The sequence below is a fragment of the Drosophila mojavensis genome, unplaced genomic scaffold, assembly GCF_018153725.1.
Source record: "Drosophila mojavensis isolate 15081-1352.22 unplaced genomic scaffold, ASM1815372v1 contig_19, whole genome shotgun sequence".
NCBI classification, from domain to species: Eukaryota; Metazoa; Arthropoda; class Insecta; order Diptera; family Drosophilidae; genus Drosophila; species Drosophila mojavensis.
The window spans coordinates 5,516,735-5,534,549 of NW_025318726.1; the positions used below are offsets into that span (position 1 = coordinate 5,516,735).

The window sequence follows — 17,815 nt, forward strand, 5'->3', positions numbered from 1 at the left end:
GATTATCGACAGCTTAGCGCCCACTTGATCCCGGACGCATATCCTGTTACGACGATCTTTTACCTTCCGGAGGGGCTGTGACGCACCCGATTTACCTCTACCAGGGATCTAGAAAGCGAGCACTGGCAGATCTTAACGGCGGCGGGTAGTCGAGCGTGCACCAGTCCATATTAAGGGGGGGGGGGGGTGTGTGTGTAAGGTGGCTCGCCCACGGCCCACCTTACATTGCGTAAGATTTGTAGTAGATAGGAGTTTGTAGCTAATAGTTGGTAGCGAGTAAGTTAAGTAATAAGTAGAACAAGTTGTTAGTTTGTAAGACATTGTTAATTAGTCGGTAAGTAGTCGTAAGTGTCATAGCAGTTAATTTTCCAGGGTAAGCGTAATTTGAATAGTGCGCGCGATCAGCAATGCATCGCTGAGAAAGCTGCGCCGGGAAAAGGAGAAGAGCAGCAAAAGCTGCGAGCGGAGTTTTAGTTGGTTTTGGCTACTCGCCGCGAAGAGAGTTTTTTGGAGTGAGCGGACGCGCTCAAGGGGAGATTTTCGGCGCGCGGCCGCTCGCGCATTCGGTAGTAGAGGTGTCGATTTGGATTTGTAATAAATAAAGTAAGCTTATATGAGAAAATCGTGTACTCATTAGTAGTTAGTTCTTCTAGCTTCATTAACCTTTGCTACTAACGACGGGCGTGGCCGGCAAGATGTGCCCCACGTGGTCACCTAACCTCTTACTAATACCTTCCCCCTCTCCCATTTCTCTAACTCTATACGTCCCGTAATGACTTATAAATTTTTTGTAAGTTATGGCCCTGGGCAGACTGAGACTCTGACCCCGGCTAAAATAATGTAACCTTACAAGTATTAATTCTACACAAAGCTCAGTACATTTAAATCACTTACATTTAAAAAGTATCGAAGCCAATTTTTTTATAAGTTCGCTTGCATTTTAGCTAAATTTAATATTTGAAAATAGCCAGATTTGTAGCTAATAACTGTTTGAAAATTTGTGTAGTAATCTGCCTTAAAAAGTAGCCAGATCTAGCTACAAAATAGCTGATTCGGCAACACTGGTTTGGGCTACGAAAATATGGGAACATAAAATCATTTCTCTTCATGCGCTCGACCGAGGTGGTCGACTGATTAACAAAAGATCCCTCTACGCTAAATGTTTCCCTTGCTCTCTCTCTCACTATGCTCTCTGCTCTCTCAAATGTGTATATGTGTGTATGCATGTGAGCACAAGTAGCAGCTCACAAAAATTGAAATTTCTTCGCAGCGAGAACCCATGCCTTCCCTTCTGTGTGAAGAGTATACCGAACTTTTCAAACCGTTTGCCATACGTTTTAGTTATTATTTGTGGGAAGGGTATGAAAACGTTGGTGCGTATAATGAAAATGTTTTCGCGACGAGCATGCACACACACACTTACAGTATGTGTGCGAAGCTCTTGCTGCCTATAGCAATTTTAAATCCCAGCATTTGCATTCGTCGATCTTGTGAAGTGCTCACATACATATGTATGTATGTATGTATATACATTTGATGGTGTGTACGCATGGGATGCGATGCTCACAATTATGGGATATCCCTTGTAGAAGCATGTTTATGCCTGTGTGACTTTACATGTGCGTGTGTGTATGTGTTTGTATGTGTACAACAGTACATGAAAATTGTGGGTTTGCATATCAGAATGATTCTTTTTTTTATACCCTGAACCGATTTTCAATGGGAAATCAGTGTATAATGGTTTTGTTGAAATGTATGTAACAGGCAGAAGGAGGCGTGGCAGACCCCACAAAGTATATATATTCTTGATCAGCTGAGTTGATTTGGCCATGTCCGTCTGTCTGTCCGTCTGTCCGTATGTTTGAACGCGTCGATTTCCGAAGATATAAGAGCTAGAGACTTGACTTTTTTTTAATGACCGTATATAAAGCGCGGATGTCGAGTTTGCTTTTAAAATTCGATAAATCATCCTGCTATGTTTTTATCGAATAAAAACATTCAAGTTCAAGTCAGAGGCCACTACAGCTAATTGTGAATGATTTTTTATTTGTTTAAATTTCTCAAATATACAATATAATATGTAGATCATATGCTGAAAGTTTCATTAAAATCCATTCAGTCAAAAATTAATTAACAATCATCAAATATTTGGCCAATTAACAAACGCACGTGCAGCAGCTACAATAGTCTCGTATACGTGTGCACACATACATTCAAACTTCTTCTGGAACATTCTTTGAATCACATCAGCTGTTAGTTTGGTTTAGTTTTGGTAGATGGCGCTGCAGCAGTGAATCAATTCGAGTTTTGCCAGCCCAGCTTTCCGAAGTGAGGTGGCGTAGCGTGTTAGCTGCATGCCATTCGATTGAGAAGTCGCAGTTCGAATCCCGATCGGTGCAACTGATGTCAATTTTCTTTAATTGTTTCAAAATATTTTTATATTTTCATGAATGAGTTTTCTACTTAATTTATATTTTTAAATACACCGAAATTGAAATTTTAACCATACTAAATGTGCGTTTTTAATAGTTTGGTTATTCTAGCAAATTCTTAGAATCACATTAGCAGTTAGTTTGATTTAGTTTTGCTAGATGACGCTGCAGTAGTGAATCTATCTTAGTTTTGCCGTAGCTCGCGTAAATGAGGTGGCGTAGTGAGTAGCTACGTGACGCTCGATCGAGAAGTCGCGGTTTCGAGTCCCGAGCGGTGCGAGTTATATTAATTTTTTCAATTGTTTCAAAACATTTTTATGTTTTATCAAATGAGTTTTGTACTTCATTTATATATTTAAATACATCGAAATTGAAATTTTAGCCATACTAAACTGGCATTTTTATTAGTTGGGTTCAGGGTAGTATCTAGTCGAGCACTCTCGACTAGAGTTTTCTTACTTGTTATACTCATTCACGAAAGTGAATCAGTATATTGGTTTTGTGCAATGTCCGTCTTGCTGTCCGTCCGTCCGTCTGTCCGTATGAACGCAATCTATTTCGGCGCTATTGAAGCTAGAGACTTGAAATTTGGAACACATACTCGTGTATATCTCCGATTTATAAAGTGTTAAAATTTTCCCGATCCGCCCACTAGGGGCGTGGCAAATCGGAAAATGCATTTTCCGATATACCAGAAATCATGTTTGTTGAAGAGCTAGAAAGCTGAAATTTGGTATGTAGGTCCGCGTTGACCCCCCAAGATCACGAGCTATGGCGGATATATTTTCGCCCATTGGGGGCGTGGCAAATCGGATAAGACTGAATCTCCTAAAGTTGTAAACATAGAATGCTGAAATTTTGCACGTCAGCTAATGCTATGATTCTATAAAGTCTGAAGACAAAATTATAAGTCTACGCCCATCGGGGGCGTGGCAAATCGGACCTGAAGATTTAGTGACTTTTTAAATTCTCCTATATTTTGGACACTATTGATGGCATAGACCTCAAATTTTGTATATATGCTCGGACTAATCACCCAAGACCAAAAAGTTTTGTCGGATATATGTCCGCCCACAGGGGGCGTGGCAAACCGCAAAAGTTTATATCTCCCAAAGTATAATAGCTAGAAGCTTCAAATTTTGATAGTTGAGTTACTGGTAGCCTCCTCTATCGATTCCCCCAAAATAATTTTTACGCCTCTTTAGGGGCGTGGCATATCGAAAAATACCCTGTAATTTTCACATTTTTGAGGGTAAGCATTCAAACTTTGCAGTTAGGGTACCGTTCTCTCTTTCTAAAAACTGACCAAAAATGAGGTGTCTACGCCCAGTTGGGGCGTGGCAAATCGGAAAAACCTGTATATTCTACAGTATTAGAGCGAAACTTAACTACTAAATTGTTGATGGGATGTGAATGAGTATTCCGCAGTCGGTAACGCCCGACTGCAACGTTCTTACTTGTTTTTAATTGTAGTACTTGATTAATCCCAGTGGGCAAATTGGAATGCGATTTTCGATTCCTTGCACCTGCACATATACATGTGAAATTTACCTTTTTAATAAGAAGAATATGTATGTAAACACATACATACACATACTGGCCAAATAGATCCATTTTAAAGGGATGTAAAACTCATGCAATTAAAAAATACCTATTAAAGTAATGGGAAGTGCACTTGTTACTTTAGTTAGTTAGCTACTTAAATATTAGCGCGCCTCTTCAATTAAAACCCAAAATCGTTCACACAATTCTAAGTTGTCGTAGGCACACGTCAATGCTCATGTCGCATGCATACACATATAAACATACACAAACATACGCACATACATATAAAGGCACTCAAATGCTTCTACAATGATTACCCCATCATTTGTGAGCATCGCGGCCCCTGCGTACACACAATCAAACATACATGTGTATGTAAGTCTGAGCACTCCACAAGATCAACCAAATGCAAATTCTGGGCTTTAAAATTGCTACAGGCAGCAATAGCCTTGCACACAGGCATACAAATGCTCATAGTACATGTAGCAAAGGAGAGTGTGTGCGTGCACGCTCGTCGCGAAAGAATTTTTATTATGCGCACCAACGCTTTCATACCCTTCCCACAAATAATAACGAAAACGCAAACATTTTGTAGCAGCTTGGCAATCGGTTTGAAAAGTTAGATATACTCTTCACACAGAAGGGAAGGTATGGGCTCTTGCTGCGAAGAAATTTCAATTTTTGTGATCTGCTGCTTGTGCTCACGTGCATACATACATATACTCATTCGAGAGAGCAGAGAGCATCGAGAGAGAGAGAGAGCAAGGGAAACATTGAGCATAGAGGGACCTTTTGTTCAACATTTGACCATCTCGGTCGAGCGCATGAAGCGAAATGATTGTGCGTTCGTATATTTTCGTAGCCCGAACCCAAAAAGTGAAGAGCCGAGCAAATACGAAGTGTCTGGGAGATAACTCCCGAAAAAAAGTGTGCAAAACGCTTTACACTACTTGTCCGGTCTATGTGTTCTCTGGTTAGTGCTGAAACGCACCGTTCATATGACACTTTACAATACCCGCTGATGTTTTGGCAAGAGACGATGGATATCACTTTAATATCAAAATGATTAATCCATTGAATGGTAAAATCAATCATTGTTTTCATTTTAACTTTATATACATTTCATTCTTTTTGGTTTTGGTACACAAAAAAAGTTATCACTCTTAATTTAATAGAGAGTAGCTGTAAGAGTCGTAAACCTATTAGGGGTTCTAAAATACAATTTTTACGATCAACAAATCACAGGGCCAATCTTTGACTATTTGTGGCCTCAATCTAGAAAATACGTGTTTTTCTCAATTGTACGTGGCATGCTCACGTGTTGGCAAACCATCCGCATTATTTGTTCTTGCACCTGACCAAAAAACGAAGAATGTCGTTTACCACAAGGTGCTTGAATGAAAATCCGATTAATAAATTAATCAGAGTGTATCCACTGACCAGAGAACACATAGACTAGACATGTAGAACAAACTTTTTCAACACCGAAAAAATGCGCTGAACGGACCGGACAACTTCGTATTTGGTCGGCTCGGTCTTCTGAGGCTCAAGCAGTGAAAATAAGGCAAGACAAAATCAGTGTGCTGCGACTGCTGCCACGAAATGCACGCATTACTAAATGAAGCACGGATATGCACTCTTTTTCCCTTACTCACTCTCTCCCTCTCTTTATGCTCTCTCTCGCCTGTGTGCATGAAAAGTTCGATTACAAGCTGCCTTACTTTTTTAAGGAATGGCCGCTTTTTCTCCCGGGTGCATGAAATTATTGAATTTTGTAATGCAGAAAGTAATGAGGTGACGAAGTTTCCTTCGGCTCTCCATTACCCATGCGTATACTTTTTAAATATTGTAATGTAGAAATTCCGCAACCTGAAGAAAACGCCTTATACATTTTCAAAATCGCTTATGGGTTAGTAATGTGCGTACATTACAACACAATATACCTGCAACCCATTTTCCCACTATATAAAATGGCTTACTTCTTAATGCAATGTAATTGGAGAAATAATTGATTACTAATTGAAAGATAGAAATGCTTGAGTAATGCAGTATTTTTTGTTTTAATTTTTAAAAATTATTATTTATTATTTCTTAATATCTATAAATAAATGTATAGTCTTAAACTATGTATTATTACTATTTTATTATATCTATCTACATCTAAATCTAAAGCTATGTCTTATTATCTAGTTTGTCCTTATTATCGAACTTCTGATTTGCCAGTCGACCTTTCTGGACGCGAAAGCAGTTTCTTATTGTACTTATATAGGTCTTCTTAGTGGACCCTTCGGTTTTTATAGCATCTGTAAATTAAACAATATTAATTTTTTTGTCATTAAAAATACATGTAAGATGATGTATACATACCAGATACTTCCCTTTAAATTTACGTCCGCACGGCTCAACAATAGCAGAAAAGTGACGCGCCGCGGCGGGTAAAACGAAAACAGAAATCATCACACATATGCATTTTTGAACTTGTATTTACACTCATTAACACTATACACACAAAAGGAATAGGCATAGACAAAAAAACCAAACGAAAGAAGGCACGCATTCCATGCAAAAAACGGTAAAGTCCAAAACGAAATTCGGCGATTTCGTCGCGACGCAACGAAAGACGAAAATCGTTTGTTGGTTAGCGGGGAAGGGGCATACAGTAACGAAGTTGACAAGAGCTCGATTCTGTCGTATGAGTAGCACTTTTTATTTTGTACATTACAAATGCGCTGAAAAAAATGTTCATAGGTAATGCATTACTTTTTTGTCGTATGTATTGCATTATTTCAACAGACCTCATTCAGGTCGTCGCCACTGGGTAGCAGCAGCGCACAGAAATTGAATATTGTTCGCGACGATCCCAGCTCTTTCCTCTTGAGTGAAGGGTATACCGAAATCATAAAAGCATTTGTCACGCTCATGCAAACAAAATGTAAGCGTTTCGCTGGTTATTCGTGGGAAGGGTATGAAAGCGTTGATACGCATAAACAATATTATTTCGCGACGGGCAAGTACACACACACTTGTAGTCCCTTGCTACATGTAATAGCATTTGTGACCTGCGTGCGTTACTCTTGCTGCTTGTAGCAATTTTAAAGCCCAGCATTTGTCGTCGGTCGGTCTTACGGACTGTCATAACCACTTTCAACAGATGTACTATGTATGAACATACATACATATGTACATAAGTACATTTATATATTATTATTGCTAATCATGTTTATAAATGTGTTTATATCCGTAAATAATTATATATAATTAAAATTATTTTATACACATTTTTAACCGAAAAAATGATCGTAAAACACTACTAACTTTATTAAATGCTTTGCAATATATGAAATACACATGTCATATTATACTCAAGCTTTACTCATTATTGTCAAAAATTTCTAATTAAGTCATAATGGCCCATTTGATAGTCACCCTACGATTCAAATCATACAAAATTTACAAACTACTAAATCCAGAGACAATTACCTTGCCATCCCATACAAGCATACACATACACAAATTTATGTATGCATGTGCTCACTTCACAAGACAGACCAACGGCAAATTTTGGGCTTTACAATTTGCACAGCCTGTTCTGCACAGAAAGAATACATTTTCGCGACGAGCATGCACACACACATTTACATCCTTGCTACGTGTATGTGCTTTTGTGTGCGTGCGTCGCGAAACTCAATTCTTTCTCAGTATTTTCGTCTATTATCAGCCCAAAAGTTGCCGTTGGTCTGTCTTGTGAAGTGAGCACATGCATACATAAATTTGTGTATGTGTATGCTTGTATGGGATGGCAAGCTAATTGTCTCTGGATTTAGTAGTTTGTAAATGTTGTATGATTTGAATCGTAGGGTGACTATCAAATGGGCCATTATGACTTAATTAGAAATTTTTGACAATAATGAGTAAAGCTTGAGTATAATATGACATGTGTATTTCATATATTGCAAAGCATTTAATAAAGTTAGTAGTGTTTTACGATCATTTTTTCGGTTAAAAATGTGTATAAAATAATTTTAATTATATATAATTATTTACGGATATAAACACATTTATAAACATGATTAGCAATAATAATATATAAATGTACTTATGTACATATGTATGTATGTTCATACATAGTACATCTGTTGAAAGTGGTTATGACAGTCCGTAAGACCGACCGACGACAAATGCTGGGCTTTAAAATTGCTACAAGCAGCAAGAGTAACGCACGCAGGTCACAAATGCTATTACATGTAGCAAGGGACTACAAGTGTGTGTGTACTTGCCCGTCGCGAAATAATATTGTTTATGCGTATCAACGCTTTCATACCCTTCCCACGAATAACCAGCGAAACGCTTACATTTTGTTTGCATGAGCGTGACAAATGCTTTTATGATTTCGGTATACCCTTCACTCAAGAGGAAAGAGCTGGGATCGTCGCGAACAATATTCAATTTCTGTGCGCTGCTGCTATTTGAGAGACCATATAGAGAGAGAGAGAGAGAGAGAGAGAGAGCATAAAGAGAGGGAGAGAGTGAGTAAGGGAAAAAGAGTGCATATCCGTGCTTCATTTAGTAATGCGTGCATTTCGTGGCAGCAGTCGCAGCACACTGATTTTGTCTTGCCTTATTTTCACTGCTTGAGCCTCAGAAGACCGAGCCGACCAAATACGAAGTTGTCCGGTCCGTTCAGCGCATTTTTTCGGTGTTGAAAAAGTTTGTTCTACATGTCTAGTCTATGTGTTCTCTGGTCAGTGGTGTATCCCAACCTGAACAACGTAGCTTTCAACAATTTTTTACCTAGAAATAATAGATAGGGCAATGCAACGTTTGCCGGGCCAGCTAGTTATTAATAAAGTTCAGGCGACTACTAAGCATTGCTTTTATTATTACCTACTTGACGGTTTTAGGAATTTATCCATATTACAATCCTACAATCAAATGTCACAAAGAAAAAAATATATAGATGGTTCAAAAAAGCCATCACTATCGGGATATTCAATATCCATCGATAGATCGGTAACAGCCATCGATAGATTTGCAGGCCTACCTAGTGATGTAAATTTGGGTCGAAAATTCGATGTCGATGTTCATCGATGTTTGCAAAATGATAAATCGATGTTGTGTAAAACATCGGCTATAAACATCGATGTATCGATGTTTTCTACCAATTCCGTTATTTTTCGTTAATTCAATTCTTAAAAGCCTTTTAAATAAATGCTTTCTTAGTTTTTTTTTTTATTTCCCTATTGAGTGGTTTACCTAACAATATAATTAACAGAACTGAAAACTATATCAATTTTCGTAGTCTTGTGATTAAAAAATAATATAACAAATGCTTCCTTAGCAGTCTTTTTCATTACATTGCATTTTGCGCTATTTCCATCAATTTTTTTAAAGTGCCTCCAGCAAAAGCTTGTCTTTGTTGTTATTGTAGAATAAATACATTTGTAATTGCAAATAACTATATTTATATATATTTTCAACAATTTACTTACTTTGGCATTGCAAACACAGGGTAAAAAAATAAAACAAATTCGCGATGTTCTGTCAAACATCGATGCATCACTTAACATCGGTATCAATAAAAACATCGAAAAACATCGCCAAGAAACTTCGATTGTCGACGCATTGATGTTTTTTCACATCACTAGGCCTACCTAGTAGCCGTAATTTTACAAAATCCTTAAACATGAAGTTAAAGAGAGTGGATTATAAAAAATTATTTAAAAAGTTAAAATGGCGCATTAAAATTTACGTATTAGTAAGTTACCAGTATTTACTTATACATGATGTATTTTTGAACTTGAGAAGTAGTAAAATTAACATAAGTGCTATGCTATTTTCAGCGTAAATTTTAAACATGACTTTTGTGCAATTGTGTTATTTATTTTTATACCCTGAACCCATTTTCAATGGGAAATCAGGGTATAATGGTTTCGTTAAATGTATGTAACAGGCAGAAGGAGGCGTGGCAGACCCCATAAAGTATATATACAGTGTGCCACTAAAGTCACCGTACTCTTGTTATATTTGCGCGAATCACCCTGAAACTTGGCCAAATTTTTGTTAAAATAAAAAATTTTAATGCAGGATTATAAACTAATATATTTTCTTCTAAACTAAAAAAGAAAAACAGTGAAATTTCAAACTTAACATAATAATATTAATTAAAAACAAAAGGAACTCCAATGTCTGCGTCAACAAAAGTCTATGTACTCTTACAAACTAATATAAACTTACTAGCTATAAGGAACAATATAATCAAATTTCAAATTTAATATCTAGTGGGATAAACACCAGTTTTTCTATATATTTGGGATCCAGCGCGCACCACTCTTGGTGTAATGCCTCTCGCAGGAGGTTTTTGTTGCCAATTTGGTGCTTCCTTATTTTTTTTTCGAGCATATTCCAAACATGCTCAATTGGACTGATATCCGGGCTCTGTGGTGGCGTCTCTAAAAGGTGTAGTGTGTTGTACGCGAGATACAACCTGGTATTCATTGCTTTATGTTTTGGGTCATTATCCTGTTGAAACCAGAAATCAGATCCAATTCCAAGTTTCTTGGCGCTGCTCTTTAAATTTTTTTTTTTTTTTTTAAATATCAATGTACACATATTGGTCCATCACTCCGTCAACCCTAAACCATAATACCTTCGCAGTTTTTTACGGTTTTTATTGTATTTTTGGGGTTCATTGCTTCTCCTGGTCTCCTCCAGACGCGGAGACGCCCATCTGAGCCAAAAATATTATATTTAGACTCATCTGAGAAGACCAGATCTCTTGTTGTTTTTGATGCGCCCTTCATATTTGAATCTACCAATGACAGTCTGTATAGTAGACTTGCTTCTGGACATGATTTCTGCTATCTCTGCATACGACTTTTGCTCCTTTGTGTGGAGATGCAAAATCTTTCCACGATCTTTAAGCGATAACTCTTTTCGTGGCATTTTTACTGCAAAACTCAAATATTTTGTCCAGCTCAAGCAAAACACGCCAACTATTATGAATTTATTCATTATTGCATACATTTTTCGAAAACCCCGTTATTTCTAAGAAGAACGCTGACGCCAGACAGTGCATGAAAATAAGAGTACGTAGACTTTTGTTGACGCAAATATTTGGGTATGTTTACATTCGCTGTAATATTATGGAACTTAAATTAAAAGTAAATGTTTTTCTTTTATAATTTACAAGAAAATATATTAGCTTACAATACTGCATTAAAATTTATTTAATTTGACAAAAATTTGGCCAAGTTTCAGGGTGATTCGCGCAAATATAACAAGAGTACGGTGACTTTAGTGGCACACTGTATTCTTGATCAGGGCGACGAGCTGAGTCGATTTAGCTCTGTCCGTCTGTCCGTCCATCCGTCTGTCCGTATGTTTGAACGCGTCGATCTCTGAAGATATAAGAGCAAGAGACTTGAAATTTTTTTTCCTAGATCCGTGTATATCACGCGCATATCAAGTTTTTCTTTATATATCGATAACTACTCCCGATATTTTATTATCGATCAAAAACCTTATCGAAAGCTAGTTATTTAATTATATCTCCTACACCTTTAGAGCTAGAGCTTGCAAATTTTAAATGCAGACTTATATGTATTTTATATAATTTCGATTTTTGTTGTAATTTACCACCCCCCCTATATCCACCCCCTCACCCTCACCTCTGTAAAAGGCGTATTTCAAGTACTAGAGACATGTGCTTTGGAATGTACATACATTTTCACCATATAATTACGCTCTGAAACTTTAATTAAGATTGTACGTATACAAATTAAATTATTCAACAAATAAATTCTTATAATGTTACCTACACTACAGCGCAGCCCAAGCACAGTTAGCAGAGCGCATTCTAATACGTGTGTGTGTATGTATGTGTGTCGAAAAGAAGAAGTATGTGTGATTAGAATATCAAATTAGAGGGTTCAGGGTATCTCCTAGTCGAGCAGTCTCGACTAGAGTCTTCTTACTTGTTATACCCTGAACCCATTTTCAATGGGACATCAGGGTATAATGGTTTTTTGAATGTATGGTTTTTGAAATGTATGTAACAGGCAGAAGGAGACGTGGCAGACCCCACAAGGTATATATATTCTTGATCAGGGTGACGAGCTGAGTCGATTTGGCCCTGTCCGTCCGTGTGTCCGTCTGTTCGTCTGTCCGTATGTATGAACGCGTCGATTTCAGAAGATATAAGAGCTAGGGACTTTTTTATCTTATAATATAAAAAATTATAAAATTTATATCTTCTACACTTTTATTGCTAGAGTCTCCAAATTTTTAATGTATGCTTATATGCAATTTTTGCAATTTCGGTTTTTGTTGAAATTTACCCGAACCTCTATATCCACCCCCTCACCCTCACTTTTGTAAAAAGCGTATTTCAAAGACTAGAGACTTGTGCTTCGGCAAATACATGCATATTTATGTTATAATCATAAAGATCGTCCATCGACAAGAAAAGTTATTAAACCATTAATTTCCCATAGTAAGCCACCACTGCAGCCAATGCGTGCGTGCGTATGCCTGTGTGAGCGTGTGTGTGTGCATGTACGAATAATTATTGAAATATCAGTTGTTCAGGGTTCTTTGCCTTAAGAGATCTGAACTGGGACAGCAATTTATAGTGCGTTTTATGTTATATGTTATGGACCCATTTTTAATGGGAAATCAGGGTATAATGGTTATGTAACAGCCAGAAGGAGGCGTGGCAGACCCCACAAAGTATATATATATGTTCTTGATCAGGTCAACGAGCTGAGTCGATTTCGTCCGTGCGTCTGTATGCCTGTCCGTATGCTTGAACGCGTCGATCACAGAAGATATAGAAGCTAGAGACTTGAAATTTTTTCCTAGGAACACACCCACGCGCATATCGAGTTTGCTCATATATATCATATCATTTTCCCATTTTCAATGGGTTCAGGGTATTATTAAATCATACTAAGTGTTAACCACTGGCTGCAGGGGCCTTCGACTAACCCTTCTATATCTTGATCACTTTTAGTGCTGAGGTCATGAAATTTTGAAAATATACTCGGCTTAATAGTCTGAAATCAATAAGATATGGCAAAGGAATATACATCGATCTGTAATAGTTTTCTACCGTTTTAGAGCTAAAAAAAAAATTGTAATTACTTAAATTACTTTTTATATCGTATATTGATTTCCATTTTGAACTGTGAAGCCTGACTGCAAAGTTTTAGAGCTAAAATTGATTCATGTATATGATTAGTTTAATGAATTTTAATCAAATAGTTACCTAACAATACATTGTTTTTAAATTTGAAATGATAAACTTATTGAATTTGGTTTAGTATTCACTTATGTATTGATATATATGTTTATATTTAATAGTAACAAATATCAACAATGTTAAATACAACAACTACCATAAAAATAATAATAATAAATATAATAATAATAAAATTAATAATAATAATTATAATAAATAAAATAGTAATAAAGATGTAGATTATACTATACAATTATTTTATTATATCTAATTGATAATATACATGTCATGTAAGGCTTGTGTAATATTCAAAATAATTTGTTTACAAAAAAGTCTTCATTATTAGTAACGAATAATTTAAAAAACATAATAAATAGGTTTTTAATGTTTTTTTTTTCTTTATTGTTTTAGGAAAACGCATCTATTGTTGATGAAGTTTGCATTTTACAAAAAGAGCTCTCTGCTGCTCGATCAGAGAGACTGGCTCTAATAGAGAGACTTATGTTTTATGAAGGACTTGAAAAAGCTGCCGTAGGACAAGATCAGTATTTAAATGATGGTCGAATTCAAGAGCATTCGAGTAAACAACTTGAAAAAAAACAAAGTGATCTGATTAATAACAGATGTGAAAATATATTTAATAACATGCCAACATTAAGTCAAACGTTTCCTTTGAAATTGAATAACATTCTGGTACACTCGATTGGTGAAATAATTCCAGCGAATCCTAACTTCCATACAGCACACTGGATATACCCAGTTGGATATGTAGCAACAAGAATATATGCACATCCACGAGATCCGCGAAAAAAATGTGTATTTACATGTAAAATACTTAATAATGCTGGAGTTCCTCAATTCCAATTAATTCCTGATAATGATTTAGATGGAGTGTTTTTTGGAGACACAGCTAACAAATGTCATCAAGAACTGCTTAATTGTATACTGGGGTTTACGCATGATTCTTTAAAAGATAATTTCAAGACAAAGGGCGAAGAATTTTTTGGCCTATCGAATCAAAAAGTACAATTTCTTTTGATGTCAGATATAAGAATTAAACAATGTACTAAATTTAAAGGATATATATTGAACAGTGAAAGAGAGCAGAGTGAAAATAACGATCCAACATTATCCTTTGCGGACCTTCAAAACTATCTTAGATAATTTTTTTTTTTTTTTTATATCATTGCAGAATAATTGCAGAAAAGGAAATTAATTGTAATATTCATATTTTTCACCTTATCAATAATATTGATATCACTCTGATTTTAAGTTTTAAAAATAAAAACAATATCTATTCAGTCGAGTTCCGATAATTCGAAATGGCAAGTTCAGTTTTTCTTTTTCGATTTAAATAAAACTTTCAAATTATCGGTTTTGTGCAATGTCTTTCTTGCTGTCCGTCCGTATTTCCGTATGAACGGTATTTATTTCTTAAAGCTATTGACAAAAACGAGAGTCAATTTAATTTAAACAAGTAAGAAAGCTCTAGTCGAGACTACTCGACTACGAGATCCCCTGAACCCTTGGAGTAATAGCTATTTCAATAATTTTTCGCGTCTTTCAGCTTACACAAGAAACACGCACACACACACACACAGACGCACGCACGCACGCACGCACACACAGGCATACATACACACACATACATACAAACATACACACACACACACATACACAAACAATTACATACATATACACGCATGGGCGGCAGTGAGCGCTTACTATGAGAACTTAATTGCTTAATAACTTTTTTGTGAACGTACGATCTTCATGAAACTTTCAGATTATGATTATGACATGGATATGCATGTAATTGCCAAAGCACAAGTCTCTAGTATTTGAAATACGCTTTTTACAAAAGTGAGGGTGAGGGGGTGAATTTAAGGGTGGGGGGTAAATTTTAACAAAAACCGAAATTGTATAAATTGCATATAGGCATACATTAAAATTTTGGAGACTCTAGCAATAAAGGTGTAGAAGATATAATTTTATAACTGGTTTTCGATAAGGTTTTTTATCGATAAAAAAGATCGGGATGAGTTATCGATTTTTAATGATAAACTTGATATGCGCGCTGTAATTACGAACATTTTAAAAAAATTTGAAGTCTCTAGCTCTTATATCTTCTGAAATCGACGCGTTCATACATACGGACAGACGGACAGACGGACAGACAGACGGACAGGGCCAAATCAACTCAGCTCGTCGCCCTGATCAAGAATATATATACTTTGTGGGGTCTGCCACGCCTCCTTCTGCCTGTTACATACATTTCAACAAAACCATTATACCCTGATTTCCCATTGAAAATGGGTTCAGGGTATAAAAAAGCCTAAACAAAGTACAGGATATAATTTCAATAGTAACACCGACCCGATGGGGGTATTTTATTTGCAGGTCTGGCCAGCTATGCCCACGTCTCACAGCCAAATATGGTCAGTGATACTAATCTATATATATAAAAGAGAGTTGTGTAAAAGTGTACCGAGACTTATAACTTGATATGTACTGGACCAATTTTCATGGTTTTTGATATGTTGGATTTGTCTCCGCCACGAGTAGGATAGTAGATCTTAAAAATACTGAAAAAATTTGACGAATACTTGAAAAACGCGGGTTTTTTCCCTAAAGGCTCAAATTTCCATTGATACTCAGCACAAGCACCCACGAATAAACACGCATGGGCTGCAGTGTGCGCTTACTATGAGAACTTAATTGTTTAATAACTTTTTTTGTGGACATACGATCTTCATGAAACTTTCAGATTATGATTACAACATCTATATGCATTTGTCAAAGCACAAGAGTCTAGTATTTGAAATACGCCTTTTACAAATGTGATGGTGAGGGAGTGGAAATAGGGGGTAAATTTTAACAAAAACCGAAATGGCATAAATTGCATATAAGCTTACCTAAAATTTGGAGACTCTAGCAATAAAGGTGTAGGAGATATAATTTTATAACTGGTTTTATATATATTATATAAAATACATATAAGTCTACATTTAAAATTTGGAAGCTCTAGCTCAAAAGGTGTAGGAGATATAATTAAATAACTAGCTTTCGATAAGGTTTTTGATCGATAATAAAATATCGGGAGTAGTTATCGATATATAGAGAAAAACTTGATATGCGCGTGATATACACGGACCTAGGAAATGTAAGCTCGCCTCTTCAAATAAAACCCAAAATCGTTCACATCATTCTAAGTTGAGGGAGGCACACGTCAAAGCTCATGTAGCATGCATACACACATAAACATACACAAACATACGCACATACATATAAAGGCACTCAAATGCTTCTACAATGATTACCCCATCATTTGTGAGCATCGCGGCCCCTGCGTACACACAATCAAACATATGTATGTAAGTGTGAGCAGTTCACAAGATCGACCTAATGCAAATGCTGGGCTTTAAAATTGCTACAGGCAGCAATAGCCTCGCACACAGGCATACAAATGCTCATAGTACATGTAGCAAGGGAGAGTGTGTGCGTGCACGTTCGTTGCGAAAACTTTTTCATTATGCGCACCAACGCTTTCATACCCTTCCCACAAATAATAACGAAAATGTAAACATTCTGCACGACCATGGCAAACGGCTTGAAAAGTTCGGAATACTCTTCACTCAGAAGGGAAGGCATGGGTTCTTGCTGCGACGAAATTTCAATTTTCGTGAGCTGCTGCTTGTGCTCACATGCATACATACATATACACATTCGAGAGCAGAGAGCATCGAGAGAGAGAGAGCAAGGGAAACATTGAGCATAGAGGGATCTTTTGTTCGACATTTGACCATCTCGGACGAGCGCATGAAGCGAAATGATTGTGCGTTCGTATATTTTCGTAGCTCGAACCTAAAAGTAAGGAGCCGAGCGAATCTAAAGCTGTCTGGGGTGTTAAAGCCTCAGAAAAAGCGTGCAAAAAGCTTTCCACTAGTTGTCTAGTCTATGTGTTCTCTGGTTAGTGATATAAGCTTACATTAAAAATTTGGAGACTAGCAATAAAGGTGGAGAAGATATAATTTTATAACTGGTTTTCGATAAGGTTTTTTATCGATAAAAAAGGTCGGGATGAGTTATTGATTTTTAATGATAAACTCGATATCAGCGCTGTAAATACGGACAGTCTCTAGCTCTTATATCTTCTGAAATCGACGCGTTCATACATACGGACTGACGGACAGACAGACGGACAGGGCCAAATCGACTCAGCTCGTCGCCCTGATCATGAATATATGTACTTTATGGGGTGTGCCACGCCTCATTTTACCTGTTACATAGATTTCAACAAAACCATTATACCCTGATTTCCCATTGAAGATGGGTTCAGGGTATAAAAACAAGAAAAAAAAAATTAATGAAAAAAAAAAAATAAATAAATAGAATTTAGTATAGAAAAAGGAAAAGGAATGTATTAAAAGAAGTTGCAAGAAAAGTAAATACAAAGAATTAGAAATAATAAAAGGAAAAGAGTAAGGGAAGAGCCAAAATAGAATATATGTAGGATAGAATTGAGAAATCACTACACAACATTGGCAATAAAAATGTAAATGCTTATGCCTGGGCATTGTGAGTAATTTCTCTAAGATAT

General features: G+C 36.5%; 1 protein-coding gene across 1 annotated transcript; it reads left to right on the plus strand.

Moving 5' to 3' along the window:
• The first annotated feature begins 9,599 nt into the window (after window positions 1-9,599).
• On the plus strand, window positions 9,600-14,414 carry LOC26527372 (transforming growth factor beta regulator 1). The gene is made up of 2 exons (XM_044007808.1): window positions 9,600-9,732; window positions 13,627-14,414. The coding sequence occupies exons 1-2, from the start codon at window positions 9,661-9,663 to the stop codon at window positions 14,377-14,379; spliced, it is 825 nt and encodes a 274-aa protein (XP_043863743.1). The 5' UTR covers window positions 9,600-9,660; the 3' UTR covers window positions 14,380-14,414.
• Window positions 14,415-17,815: the final 3,401 nt, after the last annotated feature.

What these genes read in the sequence shown, in the direction of transcription:
- LOC26527372 (XM_044007808.1), top strand. Translation starts at nt 9,661, where the DNA reads ATGAAGTTAAAGAGAGTGGATTATAAAAAATTATTTAAAAAGTTAAAA. An exon ending in GCATTAAAATTTACGTATTA is followed by an intron (nt 9,733 to 13,626) that starts GTAAGTTACCAG and finishes TTATTGTTTTAG; the next exon opens with GAAAACGCATCTATTGTTGA.